The sequence below is a fragment of the Cynocephalus volans genome, chromosome 5, assembly GCF_027409185.1.
Source record: "Cynocephalus volans isolate mCynVol1 chromosome 5, mCynVol1.pri, whole genome shotgun sequence".
NCBI lineage: Eukaryota > Metazoa > Chordata > Mammalia > Dermoptera > Cynocephalidae > Cynocephalus > Cynocephalus volans.
The window spans coordinates 119089104-119104983 of NC_084464.1; the positions used below are offsets into that span (position 1 = coordinate 119089104).

The window sequence follows — 15880 nt, forward strand, 5'->3', positions numbered from 1 at the left end:
AAGTGGAAATGATTATAAAAAGGCTGTTGTGAAAACTAATCTATATTATAGTGTTTTGCACCCAATAGGTGATCAATAAATATCAGCTTTTGGCCCAATCTGAAGTATAAACTGTCATCCAACACCATTTCCCTTAGCGTCCTTTATTTTTCAAGTGGAAGTTGCCTTATCTCTTGAACTAGTGCAAGTGCTGAGGCCAGGAGGCAATGCACACCTTCCCCTAAGGTATCACCTCCACATCCTTTCTCATTCTTTCACCCCCATTCAAAGCTCTCTACCTTTTTTCTCACCTACTCCACCACCTTTTCCTTCTGGCTGCGGCACCTAATGTCTTCCAAGCCACTTTCCCCCTTCACTGAGGACCTTCACCTAGTTGAAAGTCTTCATGCCTCCTTTGTAATCATGTTGGAGAATTCAAAGTCCAATACGGTCACTTTTATAGTTTCTTAATTTTTAGTCTAGTAACCTCCACTCCATTTCACACCCCCTCCCCCAGCGCACGCTCACGCACGCACGCACACACACACTCACACACACACTCACACACGTCCACACTCTTGTGATCTGCAAAATCTCCAGCTCTGAAATCTTAATCTCCAGTAATTTCATCTCTGCTCCAAACCTCATATTCTGGGTTCCTTCTCCTCTGGAGTCTGGGTTCTGGCTTCCTCCTCCTTATTCATTAATCTCAATAAGATATTTAATACCTGGATCCCATTATTTTTCCTTTAGTTGTTAAATTTTTTAGGTTGAGTTTCCTTCCCTATCCACCACTGAACTGTTTTGTCTGAGCATTTTCATTTTTAAGGAATTCCACACCGTGAGATCCCAACAAGTCCCCTTCGGGATACCATCTCTGCATCTCCATCACAGCAGCAGGAGAATATCGCGTAACTATTCACACTGGGGCTATTACAAACTCTTAGTTTCCAATTTACTTGGGGCCCATCACTCCTCAGTCCTTTCATTTATCTTTGATCTGTCCCCTTCTCCATTCCCCTCTGCAATTATTCCAAAGCAATGCCCCTCTGCACACTCTCTATTTACCTTTATCTCGCCACCTCCTTCACCTAGAAATAAGTCATTAAAATCAGATTGGACAACTGCCTGTCCATCCCTCTTTCCACGAAAAGCTGCATTCACTTCAATCCTTTCCTCCCCCGCTGTGTCAATGGAAAAGGTGCTCTAAACCTTCTCCTGTAATTTAATTCCCACTCAGATTTTGCTCCAATTATCTCCTCCGTTATTTTTTATCCCTCTCATCTAATATCACCCCCAGCCTATAACCTTGTTCAAATCCCTCTTCTTCCAAGAGTGATCTACTTTTGGAATTTTCAGATGCTTATCTCACATTCATTCTTTTTCTAATTTAGTTTTTACTATTTTCAGTTATACATGTATACAAAATATAGTATCCTTTTTGATTTGTTCAAACCCTATCTTGCATTCTTTCAGGGTGTTTTAAAGGTTTTCATATAAATACAGAACATTTTTTGTTTAATTTATGCTTAGGTATTTTTTGTTGTTGCTGCCATAGTAAATGGTTCCTCTCCCCACCCCACCCCACCCGCCTTTATACATCAAGAACCAGTATGGCCTAGTTAGTGGTAAAAAGCCGGAATTCTGGGGTTAGACTTCCTGGGTTCAAATTATGCTCTAGTTGTGACTAAGGAGTTACTTTACCTCTCTATGATTCCATTTCGTTATTTCTAAATAGAAATCATAAATGTATGTGTATACACCTAATAGGGTTATAGTGAAGATTGCCAGGGTTAATATATATATGTAAAACCTTTGGAACAGCACCTGACCCATGGAAAGCACCATGTTGGTGTTAGCTATTACAGGCTGAGCATCCCTAATCTGAAAATCTAAAATGCAAAATTTATTGAGAGCCTACATTATGCTCAAAGGAAATGCTCATTGGGGCATTTCTGATTTTGGATTTTCAGATTAGGGATGCTCAACCAGTTAAGTATCTGCAAATGTTCCAAAATCTGAGAAAATCTGAAATCTGAAACATTTCTGGTCCCAAGCATTTTGGATAACGGATACTCAACCTGCATATATAGTCTTTCTGTTTTATTTGTACTAACTAATTTGTAATTACTAAATGTTATTGTTTCTAGTACTTTTTAGTTGATTCTCTTAGGTTTTTGGGGACTATGATCATAATGACCATAAGTAGTGCTGATGCTACCTCCTTTATAATATTTATATGTATGTTAAGTTCCATTGGTAATACCTCCAATATCCTATTAAATACTTCTAGTAGCTCCCTTCTTAGCATGATGCTGGCTTTTGAGCAGAGATAGATTTTTTATGTGGAGGTATATGTTACTATGTTAAGAAAGCATCCATTTATTCCTTTCTTTTTCTCTCATCAAGAATGCGTGTTGAATTTTGACTAATGCCTTTTCAGCAACTATGGAATCAGAAGAAAATGATTTTCTCCATTAAACCTCTCCCTAGGCCCAGTCACATGATTAACCACCTTATTAGATGTCCTAATATTAAACATATGGTGATAGTTTATATGAATCCATTAATGTGTTGCGAATTCACATTGATAATATTTTATTTAGGATTTTTGCATTAATATTCTTTCATGAGATAGACCTTTCATTTTCTTTCTTTCCAACAATCTTGATCAGATTTTATTAGCTTGACAAAAACAATTTAGAAGCTTTCTTCTCTGTTTTGGTTCTACTCTTTCCAGGCATTGGAATTATCTGCTCTTTAAAGGTTCAGTAGCATTGCCCCATATTACCGTATACAGTAGTCCCCCTTTATCCTTGGGAAATACATTCCAAGACCCCTACTGGATGCCTGAAACCATGAATAGTACCAAACCCTATATACACTATGTTTTTTCCTATATATACATATCTATGATAACTTTAAATTTATAAATTAGGCACAGTAAGAGATCAACAACAACTAATAATAAAATAGAACAATTATAACAATATATTGTAAAAAAAAAAAAAAAAAGCTAAATATAAGGATTGCTTGTACACAAGAACTTGATTCCACAAGTCTATTTGATCATAGGGCTACCTGGTCACTAACAGTGGGTGGCATAGACAGAGTGAAGACGTTGGGTGAAGGGATGATTCACGTCTCAGGTGGGACAGAGCAGGACAGAATGAAATTCTCAGAGCAGTGCTCAATTTAAAACTTATGAATTATTTCTGGAATTTTCCATTTAATATTTTCAGACCGCGGTTGATTTCTGGTAACAGAAACCACAGAAAGCAAAACTGCAGGTAAAGGTACTACTATTCTGGTCATTTGTGAGGGGAGCACTTGGACAATTTTTTCTATTTTTTCCCCATGGAAATCAGTTCATTTCAATTTTAAATCTTCCCTGGAGTTAGTTTTGGTAAATTACATTTTCCTAGGAAAGTTTTCAAATTTATTCCTATAGAACTGAACAAAGTAGTGTCTTACTGTCCATTCAGTTTTCTCTTTTGAGGCTATTTCTCCCTTATTTCTTACATTTGTATTTGCATTTACTTTTTTTTTTTAACTAGCAATTTATTTTACTGTCTTTTTCCTCTAAAAAAATCAGCTTTTTATTTTAAAAATTACTTCTATTTTTCTGCTTTCAGAAGCCAGCAACCCATTTGTTACAACCCTAGACAACTAGAAATGCCCTCAACCATGGTGAAGATGACAGTATGGGGCACTTAGTAAGGATGACACCCCCCCCAAAATCACCTCCCCAAATGTCACAAATATCCTTGTTGCAGAATTGCTTCCTAAAGAATATAGGGACAGTATGCATACAGCAAGAGGTAATTTTATTCCATAAGTATTTGTTGGGGGCAGGAGGAAAATGCTACAGTATCAAGGTTCTAGTAATCTACTGTGACTTTTGGAGTTCTTGCTTTCTAGTCACTCAACTGTAGAAATTCAAATCCAGCTCAATCTTTAAAAATTAAAATTGTATCAAACCTAGGCTCCATCAAAACTTGTACCATTTAAGAAAAATAAAAATAACAACTGCAGGAAGAAGACTGAAAAACTGACAGTTTCATATATATTTCCCTTTTTCCTCTTTGTGGCCTATTAAAGTAGAATTGGGAGGGACTTGAGTCCTGGCTCTCACACTTACTAGCTGTGAGACTCTGAACAAATGACATAACTTTTTCGGTCTGCAATTTATTCATCCTCATAATAAGTGTATTTTATTGATGTTTTTGCAAAAGACTTCCAGCCCTAATAGGTTGAAGTAAAATTAATAGCACATTTGGAATCTGCTGCCCCCTGCTGGCACTTCACCAAATTGCAAATTCTACCTTTTCAAAGCATAGAATCCAAGTTTTAGCGTCTGTTTTACATTTTATCTTATTTTCCATATTATAGTCCTTTCATCTATCTTCCTACTTAGGAGCCAGAGGCCTTTCTTTTACAACCAAATACTCTCCTAATTTGAATTTCAAAACACGATTTTGTTGTTCAACTTGTTCTTCTTTCCTGATTTCATTGAAAGTTTTGTTGTAATCTCCCACTATAATGATGGATTTTTATAATTTTCTTGTGGTTCTTCTATCAACTTTTACTTTATATATTTGGAGTCTATTTTAAGCAGGTGTATACAAGATTAAAATTATTTTAAACTATCAACTTTTACTTTATATATTTGGAGTCTATTTTAAGCAGGTGTATACAAGATTAAAATTATTTTAACTCCATAGTAAATTGATTCGTTAAGAATTTAAGTAACCTTTTCTATCTGTAATAATGGTTTTTGTCTTAAAGTTTATTTTATCCTATATTAATGTACCAGCTTTTCTTTGGAAAAAATATACCCAGTGTGTCTTCTTTCTCCTTTAAGTTTCTAATCTTCTGTGTCCTTATGTTTTAGACATGTTCCTTGTAAACAACATATTGCTGGATTTTTTCCAGTTTGAATCATTTTTTTCCAGTTGAATTCTTTCTTTTAATTATAGTTTAGTCCATGATTAAGCACTCTCAAAATCCAATCCTAGAAATACTCCCTTGGCTCTTGCCATAATATAATAGCTAATTCTTACATTTTTGGTATAGTCTCTTTTTTCCCTTTTCAGGCCCAGCACATCCCCAGCCAAGCTATGCTAGGATTTAACCTTATTTAAATCTTAGGGAGCAGAGAGAGAGTAGGTGGGTGCAGCTATTGCCTTTGGCAGGGGGTGGAGGTGGGGAGGGGGGCTGTTTAGTAGTGGCCTCTGCAGCATCTTGTAGCATAGATGAGTTACTAGGTCTTACTACGGAAGGGTGGGCTACTTCTGCAAGACCAGAGGGCCCAGGAAAGTCTATAGAGTTAACAACCACAGGAACACCCATCCAGATGTCCCCAAGGCATGTTTCGAAGTTCTAGGTTTTTTCCACCAGGTCCCTAATCACAAAATAGACTGGCCTTGGCTGACCACTCAAGTCTCTGAAACTCTGCAATTTTAACAATTAGATGTTTGGCCTGCCGCTCAGGTGTTCCAGTCCTTCTATTGCAGAAGGTAAGGCCCCCTTGGAAGACCCCAATGTCTTCTGGCTCTCAAATTTAAGCATTAACAACCATCAGTCTCTTATTATCCTCTGTAGGTAACCAACAGAACTTAGCAGTAACCAGCCAACCCTGCTGTTTTTGTAGACACTGTGCCCACATTTTTCAAATATCTGCATCATTGAACCTCCTAGGGAATTCCCTCCATGGGGATGGCATTTTCCCAAGTTACCATCTGCGCCTGGGGTCTCCAATACCACCCCCAAATTGAATGATTTGCTAGAAGAACCCAGAGGACTAAGTCTAGGATTGTACTCACAACTATGATTTATTATAGAGAAGAACACAAAGCAAAATCAGCAAAGAGAAAAGGCACGGGGCAAAGTCCAGAGGAAACCAGAAACAAGCTCCAAGAGTCTTCTCCCAATGGAGTTATACAGGACATGTTTAATTCCTCCATCAATGGTATATAACAATATATATAAAGTGTCCACTATGAAAGTTTCCCTGACAGCCTAAGAATCCAGATTCTATGGGGGCCAGTCACATAGGGAACCCTCTGCCTAGCATGTACCAAATTCCAGATTCCCAGAAGGAAAGGTGTTCAACATAAAACCTATCATATGTACAAACATTTCTTATCAGTTATGAAATGGTGGGAATAATCCTGAAATCCAAGTTGCTGGACACTAGCCAAAGGCTAACCTTGTAAACAGGATTTTCTAAGGACATGTTCACAGGCCTGCTATGTTTCTCCACACCATCTGTGAAATATTTTGCAAGTGAGCCATGACTTTGGGCCAAGGACTACATGAACTCCACTTACCAACTAAGATGTCATTGTCATTACCCATTGAGTGGGAGATGAGCCAGTTCCTAATCTCCATTTTATTACCTGTTTCCTCAGATCAATTTGTATTAGTCTGTGTTCTCCAAAGAGCGGACACGAACACCAAAAAGGGATCCACTGTGCAATAGATTTATTAGGGGCAATGCTGGTGAGGAAAAATAGGGAGGGAGCTGGGGTTGGTGGGAGGTAACTAGACTATAATGCAGGGATGAGCCCAGGTGAATTAAAGGAGGAAGGCAGGCTGGGTGAAAGCAACTTAGACTACAATGTAATCCTAAGGGAGTTTGGCAAGATCATCAGGGAGTCCTCCAGCCAAAGGTGAGGAATCATAATATTCCTGTCACGATCAGTCATTGGCTGGCAGCAGCGTGGAGAAGCGGAGCCTCAGCATGTGCGCAGGACAGAGTTCACAGTGCAGCAGCTGAGCCTTCAGTCAGCTATGCTCCCTCCTGCTGGGGATCTGAGAGAGGGGTTCTAATGGCTGCCACAGTGGTGGGTATGGCTTTCAAAATACACCTGAAAAAGATTTATTATCAAGCAAATGTTTAGCACCAACAGCACATAATAATTTGCGATACCTTTTAAGTTTTTTTAAAAAGTTAGTTATAAAACCACCTAAAATAGAACACTGATTAACAATAAAAATGCAAGTCATCTTTAAAATTTCATCAATTGAACAATAACCTATGGAGATGAATTCTGGAGAAAAGACTTCCAAATGACTTGGTGAACTGGGAGATTATCCCAACACACAGAAAGCATGTATGTACTGGCATGAAATCAAGGTTGGTCAATGACAAAAAGTAAGTATTTCTAAGTGTTCATAACTCATTTTCTGAAATATGATTTATGTGAATTTATAAGTGTTTTCTAAAAATTATTTTACATATAATTTGGGAACTTCTAAATTATATATACTAAGATAATAAAAGGGAAGAATATCCTCTTAAATAGTATCTAACTGGATTGGTTTTAGAATTTTTATTAATGTTATCCTCCTAGATAACATCAGCTGTCAATATTTATAACACAAAACTAAGCCAATGAGACTAGGGTTTTGCCATCTGCTAAGTTTCAACAAAAAACTGGTCCCACATTGCTCTGGCAGTTCTTTTCAGCCAACATGTTTTTAACTATCTTGGATTAAACAGTTCTTAACATCAAACAGTTAATTCCTATCCCAAAATATATTGTGCCACCATAGTAACTACGTTCATTCAGCCTTTGCATAAACTTCATGCATTTTGGTACAAATAATCAAAGCTACTAAAAATAAATAATAAACCAAAATATTTACTGTGAAAGAAACATAAAATGTTTATTTTTAAAAAATGAGATCATAGCATTTTAATGTAGAAGATGCCTTCTTTATTTACAGGCTAATAAAAAAATATTAAACTCAACTTAAGTAGATACAGTACATTTGTCATAAGATTTGCCTACAGATTTGAGGCTGATCATAAGTGGAAGACCAGATAGGTGGAATAGTGGACCATAATAAGGATGTCAAATAACGTGCAATTTACACATGAATCAATATAACTTTTTGTTTCTAAACATGAAAACAAAGTAAGTCCACTGTGATAGGGAAAAAAACCAGCACCAAGGACAAGCTGTGCTGTTCAGTTATGGTTACCAAGACTCAAAAAAATCTTCATTGTTTTTAAAGCTATTTTAACAATAGTCCCATAATCCAAATGTTGCTTTTCCATCATATTTATAACAGAGGTACTATAAAAGAGGATTATAAGAGGTTATGTGTAAATATATACACACATATACACAACCCTCACATTCTACTGAACAATTTTTCTCAACTATTCTGTTTGTGTTTGCATGTGTGTATTTTTCTTTTCCTTTCCCTCTTTCATTGTAATGGCTTTGCAACAGTTCCTTCCTTATCTGTTTGGTTTTGTCCTAGAAACTTCAGTGTTATATTTGAGAAAATATAAAAACTGGTTCTCACTCAATCCTTTGGAAAAAGTCTATAATTCTTTGTTCATCCACAAAGACCGTATATTCTAAAATGAACTTTTAACTTGGTACTTTCTAACACTTGACAGGAAGCTCACAGTAGCATCAGAGCAATAGTGCTGTCATGCAAGCCTCAAACCACAGTGAAGCAGGAATGAAAAGGAAACTGACTTGTGGAATTTTAACCTACTCAGAAAACTTTTCACTGTTTTCAGTCCTTGAAAGGAATTTACATCGTAACCATCTCATACAATCCTTCAAACTACACAGTGACCTCACAAAAATGACAATTCTAAAGGTTCTAAAAAAAAAGAACCTTTACAGACTTTTTAGGTGGTTCTTGAAAATCAAAGGGCTGTAGCTTATATTTCCTAAGGATTCAGTCATAACAAATAAAAGATATTCTCTGGCAAAAAATGCTATGGTTATTCTATCCCAGGCTGTGTAAGATAAGAATAACATGGTTTTATGTCACAGCAAAAAAGTTTTCAGATGTGCTACAATGAAAACATTTTTGATTAAATTAATACACTAGCTAAAATCCAGTTTGCAGATCTCGTCATGCATGGGGTATGTGTCTGATGTAGAGCAAACGCATGAGGAAAACACAATTTTTTTCTTTCATGAGGCTTAACCTGCCAGTAGCAAACAATAATATGTAACTTGCTTATTCAGTTGTACAATTAAATACTAGCTTTTGCTTAGAGGCAACAAAGTTATGCTACAAAGTGTTTTAATATCAGTAACAATACACACTGTGCAGTATACTTCTATTATGGATTAACACAGTGATAGTATAGATGAACAAAACCACCCAAAACAAACCATAAATGAGCAACAGTTAAAACATTAAATTTATAAATAGCAAAATCACAAAATAAAGTATATACATCTTATAGAGTTAACTTTGAACAAATATACAATGCATCTGGGACAGACAAGAAAATGTGTTTTATCACATAACATCTGAATAGTAGAAACGAAGATACTTATAATATTCTAAAAGCCTTGTAGGCTTTCTCCCATTTAATATTCCCTTAAATGTATATCCTTTAAAAGTGATATTAGCAAAACTATCACCTCTTTAAATGCAATGTTTTGACTTTGCCCAGCAGGATACAATGGCCTGAAGAACAGTAAATGAAAGAGGCAGCACTCCATGCTTAATTCTGGGATGAAGAGAACTAACAAATTCATAGAGTTTGCATATGAAAAGCACTTTAGTCAAACATACACTGACATGAAAACCCAACCAAAACAATTACTGCATCAAAACATCTTCACCTCATCTTGCCCAACTTTGCCCCCAGCTTTTTAGATGATTGGCAAATCAGTTACTTAAAAAAATGATGTCTGAATGCAATGTATTTCATAACATTGTAATAAACTTGAGCTTTTACTGCCAGAAAAGTTTGTCTCTAACTGCCAGGACTATCACAAGAAATTTTATGAACAACTCAAAATGTATAAAACCATCTTTTGTGGATCCCAGAAAACAAACACTTGAGACTAAATATCAATACTGTAATGCTCCAATACCGTGCACACAGATCAACATAATTGAGAACAGCTATTTTACACTCATCTGCACTTCTTAAAAACAAAACAAAACAAAACCTGTAAAGTAAAATGTACAGCACTTTTCAGAAACTATTTCTAGTGCAGCACTGATAAAGGATTGCTTAAAGAAAACTATTTTGTACTGCATTGAATAAAGCTGATAGGCAAATTTATTACAATAAATGATTATTAAGAACTGATTCAGATTTAGATATCAGGTTTTTTTTTTAAAAAAAACCCAAAAAACCTAAATCATTCCTTCAGTTAAATTCAAACTTATGACCCTGCAATTCGTTGAGTCAAGTTCTGTCCTTTGAAACACCATAGTTAACATTCTGGAACATATAATATGAATTCATTTCTCTTATATTTAATGGCTATTTCTTATAAAATTCCAGTTAGCACTGTCCTTCTACTAAATGGAAAAGGAACCAAATAAAACAAGAGTGCTTCATTTGGTACTTAAGAGCCTAGTAATGTCCCTTTGGGAAACACATGCTTTGGTGCTTACAATTTCAAGAAAATCAAAACTGCTTTACATGCGATAGCTAATTATGGTATACCACAGAAAAGAGGGGGTTTTATGCATTTAGAATTGTTCACATGAAGCCCTGAGGTACCCGCCTTTCATTTAGGCAACCAAAAGCCCCCATTGATCTTGTATAGTCTTTGTCACCATCTTCCCTAGTGCCCCAAACTCAGAATAGTCTCATTAACAATCTTGTCTGGAGAAACAGTCAATTTAATAGGGTTTTTTATGATATAGACTGTGCAGATCATCTAATTTTGAAGCACTGTCATCTAGTTGAGTTTCACTCGAACTTCCCAGGTCTCCATTTTCATGTGCATCAGTTACTGCCTTCTTATTAAATCCTGAAAGGAAAAGAAAAAAATCATATACTTTCTGGTCTAAAAAAATTTAGTTTTATAATTTTACTGAACAAAAAAATCAAAGAAATGCCCAGTGTAATTAAAGGCAAATTTATGAGGCAAAATAACGGGGCCTTAGATTTATCAAGTTAGATACTCTAACAAGGGAATTGTTTCTTCTTATAGCAGATATTAAACACTATACAGATTTTAAAACGTTATCTATCAGACCAATCTAAATTACATAATTACATAACATTTCCTATGAAACTTGGAACCGATAACATACAATTGAAAATTCAGTCAATTCTACTTATACAAATATCTACTGAAGTGTGAATTATATTTCTATTTTACACTTTTGCTTTCATATTACTTTAACTTCAGTCACTGAGGCACACATTAAGTTGACTGCTAAAAAACTAGTTTGTTGGCAAGACAATGTCTAGCTAAAATTTAAAAAACTAACTTTGGTTAATCTACAAAACCAATAATAGGCTTGCAAATAAGTAAGATGACATCATCTATTTAGTGAGCTATGAAGTATGGACATGTGCTAAACAATAACCAATAGATTTTTGTGATTTGAGACAGTTAATAGTGATATCGCATATAAGCATACATTTTTGGTTACTTGAGTCACATTTTAAGTGTCTGCAGTTTGCATCTATGACAGAGTTGTCTAGTCTTCAGCTGCAAAAAAAGAGACAAGCCTTCTAATCCTGACAGAAAAGAGTAGAAAGGGTAGAAGACAATGAAACCATAGGGAGAGCAGCCCAAGTGTAAGGTTTTGACATATTGCCACAATAGTTTTGTTCAAGATGCATGGGGAAAACAATTGCTATTGCTGTCTTTGTGTAGACAATTCATACCACAGATTTACCAAAAGGGTAACATTCATCAGTTCACCTAAAACTGTATGCCAGGAGTTCTCCAACTTTTTGGTCTCAGGGTGACTTTATAATCTTAACATGCATTGAAAATTCCAAAGAGCTTTTGTTTGTGTGGGTTATAGTTACTGATGTTTATCATATTAGTAATTAAAATGAAGAAATCTGAAAAAAAAATTATTACTTCATTAAAAATAAATCCAGTAAATGTTAACATAGGACTGGCCAGTTAGCTCTGTTGGTTAGAGCACAGCCTTATAACCTCAAGGTCATGGATCCGGATCCCCCTACCAGCAAGCCGCAAAAAACAAAACAAAACAAAAACCCCCAAAACTCACATATTTGTTTAATGACAATTCTGTTTTCCAAACAAAATAATTTTGGTCAGAAAAGTAGCATTATTTTGCAATTTTGCAAATCTCCTTAATATCTGGCTTTATAGAAGATAGCTAGACTCACATCTTCTGCTAGGTCTGTTACAAGTACAGATGGTCTCCAACTTACAATGGTTCAACTTATGATTTTTCAATTTTATGGTGGAGTTTATTGGGACATACCCCCACCGTTAAGTCAAGAAGCTTCTGTACATAAAGGAAGTTCAGCCTCACACAGGTATGTATAAATGGTCCCTGACTCATGATGGCTCAACTTATGAATTTTTGTCCTTATGATGGTGTAAAAGTGATACACATTCAGAAGAAACATACTTAGAGTGCCTTCATAACCATCTGCTTTTCACTTTCAGTACAGCATTCAACCAATTACATGAGATATTCAACACCTCATTATTAAATAGATTTTGTGTTAGATTGTTTTGCCCAACTGTTGGCTAATGTAAGTGTTCTGATCAAGTTTAGGGTAGGTAAAGCTAAGCTGTGATGTTCAGTAGGTTAGGTGTATTAAATGCATTTTTAACTCAATGATATTTTCAATCTGTGATGGGTTATCAGAATATAATCCCATTGTAAGTAGAGGAGCATCTGTAGTTAGAAAGGGGAAGAATATTTTAACAGGCTTTTCAGATAACTCTCAATATTTTTCTTTGATATTACACCAAAATATGACAATGTGGAATTTGAAACATTATCAACGAACTTTTCACAATCTGTTACATTAAAATCCATTTGCCTATCTTCCATCTTGAATGAATCTTTCACCCATTCACTATTTTGTAACATCATGCATTGGTCATTTTAAAAATATGGCATTACTGAGTTATGTAGCAATTCTAAAAGTTGACACACTCCATTTTACTATACCAAAAAATCACATTTACGAATATCACCATCAATCTCAACAGAAAAGTTCTTAAGTGTTGGGAAGCTGTCAAACTCATAGTGACTGATGCATGTTTTACAAAATTCTAATTCTCACTTGAAAATTCACATTTTACCACTGGCAATAAATACTGTCCGATGTCTTCCTTAAAGTGATGGACTAATTTTGTTCATTTAAAAAAAAAATGGCTGCCAAATAGTCTGAATAACCATAATTTGTCAGGCATTCTTTCAAGGAAAAATTGCTTTCTATGAAAAAAATGGCTTTGACCTCATGGACACCCCTGAGAGATTTCAGGAACCCTCAGAGGTCCATGGATCACAATTTAAGAACCTCTTCTCTATGTAAAAGAAAGTGCTAGAATTTTTCCTTAAAATATATATAGGCCAGTACCAACTCCCGTGCAGAGAGGATCCCAGGCTCTCCGCCATGGGGCATGATGGCTGCCCCCAACCCAGTCACATGGCAGCATTTCCTGTGCTACATCTGCAAGGAATACATACAAGACATGGCCAAAATCCCCAAGAGTTTCCTACAAAAAGCAAACATTGCCCTTATAGTGACTGGACAGTCATCCAACCATATTGAGCCTTTCTGCAAACTAACTGGGAGTTGTCTTGAAATCTATGTTGATCCTGAGAGAGAAATTTATAAAAGATTGAGAATGAAAAGAGGTGAAGAAATTGTCTCCTCCAGACAGAGCTCCCATATAAAGTCAAATCTACCATCAGGAAGCATTTGGAGCCTGTGGTCAGCAGTGACTGGCCCTCTTTTTGATTTTCAAGGAGACCCAGCCCAGCAAGGCAGAACCCCCATCATAGGTCCAGCTAACAACATCCACTGTATACATCCTGATAAGAACAGGTTGGATCACAAATCCATAAACTCTGTTTTATAGCTTGTAGGAATTCAGCATGTGAACTTTATGAGCAGACCTTCAGTTCTCCATGTGTGATTCAATTCGGAATCTGTTGCTTGCAAATGGACTCTCATGAATGTGACCTTAAATGCTGGGGTGTAATATCCTTGTGCAGTGTCTAACTTGCTGGCTCTTCCCAGCCTTTGAGGGGTTATGAAAACAAAGAGACCATGTACCAGCTGAACTGCATGCTGAGAGGCATCAGTTGTCAATATCACATACATTTTAAATTTCACAGCTTTAAAAGTTTTATACAAAATAACAAAATAAATATACAAAATAAAAATTTAATAGCTGTAAAAATATAAATATATAAAATTAAATTTCAAAGCTTTAAAATTATAAATAACATTCTTTACAATCTTTTACATTATGGTATATCCATTCAATGAAAGATTTGGGGGGGGCAATTAAAATAATAAATTCTTATGAAGAATATATAGGAGGAAGGGAAAGTAGCTCAAGACCATTTTATTCAGTAAAAAAACCAGGATATCAAATTCTGTGAACAATATAACCACATATGCATATGTTTATTTTTGTATGCTTAGAAAAAAGACAGGAAATAAACATGACAAAATATTGCCAGTAAAAAAAAAAAAAGAAAAAGTGCATAAATGAAGCAAAGGAACTAAACCAAAGGTCTTCAAATCACACATCCTGACTCTACATGTTGGTCTTTGTTTAAGAATCTAGAAAACTTGAGTTTCATTTATTTTATTTTATTTTTTATTTATTTATTTTTTTTCCCGTGACCGGCGCTCAGCCAGGGAGTGCACCGGTCATTCGTATATAGGTTCCGAACCCGCGGCAGCGGGAGCGTCACCGCGCTGCTAGCGCAGCACGCTACCGAGTGCGCCACGGGCTCAGCCTGAGTTTCATTTATTTTTGAAGGACCACTTATAGTTCATTAACTGGTGATGTACTTGTCTTAAAGTCCAAGATGAATCTAGAAGAATATATATGTAAAAAAATTTTTAGCATGATTACCATGTTCTATGCACAATAAAACTATAAGCAAGAGAAAAAGCTATTCATTTCTTTGATTTCCCCATCATTAAAACAGTGTTAGAGAAGAACATCTGAGGCTTTTATATTTTAAAAATGTATTAATAATGAATATGTCAATAATAATTTTTAGTGATTTTTACCTTGTAACACTTTGATTTCCCCACTTGTGTCTTTGCAACTAGCACCAGGATTACCACCTCCCTCTAACTCATCAAGGTACAAACGATAACGATGTCCACTCTCATCTTCATACTCTACATTTTCATCATCAGAATCCACTTCAGGAGCCACATAAACTACTTCAAATTCAATCTCTCCTCTCTAAGATAGGAAAAGAAAATGAGGATGTCAAATTATTGTACTTGTAATTAAAAACGGATTCACAATCTCACTGAGGGGAGGCTTAGGAGTGGAGAGATCTCAGATACAGCTCCTTTTTAGATGACAAATAATGAAATTCTAGAATCTGCAGAAGTAGAAGGGGTCTGACAGGCCATCATGTCCAGACCAACTCCATGAATACTCTACATTTTGGGGAGCACTGTGGATAATGTAGTGAAATTACTCTACAAGTAATTTCCTTTTAACATTATAGTAGCTCTTTCTACTGATCACAATACTTTTGCTAGTAAATCTAAAACTAAAAAGGATGCTTAACTGTTAAATTTACAAAACTTTGGAACTTTACAGACTTTTAAACTAAACACTTGGTTCAGTTTAAAAGTCATTTTGCTATTTGCACTTCACAAATGGCAGTTCAGCAATTCCATCTGATTACTGACATAGTAAATAAACTTGCACATAAGGGCATCATACAAACTTTTCTTTAATTAATTCAAGAAATACCTACACAACGATTTCTTATTTCTTATTGAATAGGTGTTGAATCTTAACTTTCACTGAGTACCAGACTTAGTGTTAAAGTATTCTTCTACCTAGTAATAATAGTAATTACTATATTTACTGTGCAGAATTATAGCCTTCAATCCTCAGAATAACCCTATTATTGTCTCTTTTACATGAATGAGAACCCTGAGTAAGCC

General features: G+C 35.6%; 1 protein-coding gene and 1 pseudogene across 1 annotated transcript in view; one reads left to right on the top strand and one right to left on the bottom strand.

The window, feature by feature from the left end:
- Window positions 1–9232: 9232 nt before the first annotated feature.
- Window positions 9233–15880, bottom strand: part of GOPC (golgi associated PDZ and coiled-coil motif containing) — a 47582-nt gene continuing 40934 nt past the window's right edge. The window contains exons 8-9 of the mRNA XM_063096881.1: window positions 14978–15158; window positions 9233–10742 (exon numbers count right to left, since the gene is read on the bottom strand). Of these exons, the coding sequence (XP_062952951.1) occupies window positions 10612–10742; window positions 14978–15158 (312 nt within the window). The 3' untranslated portion in view covers window positions 9233–10611. The remainder of the gene's footprint in view (window positions 10743–14977; window positions 15159–15880) is intronic.
- On the top strand, window positions 13347–13862 carry LOC134378176 (peroxiredoxin-like 2C; annotated as a pseudogene).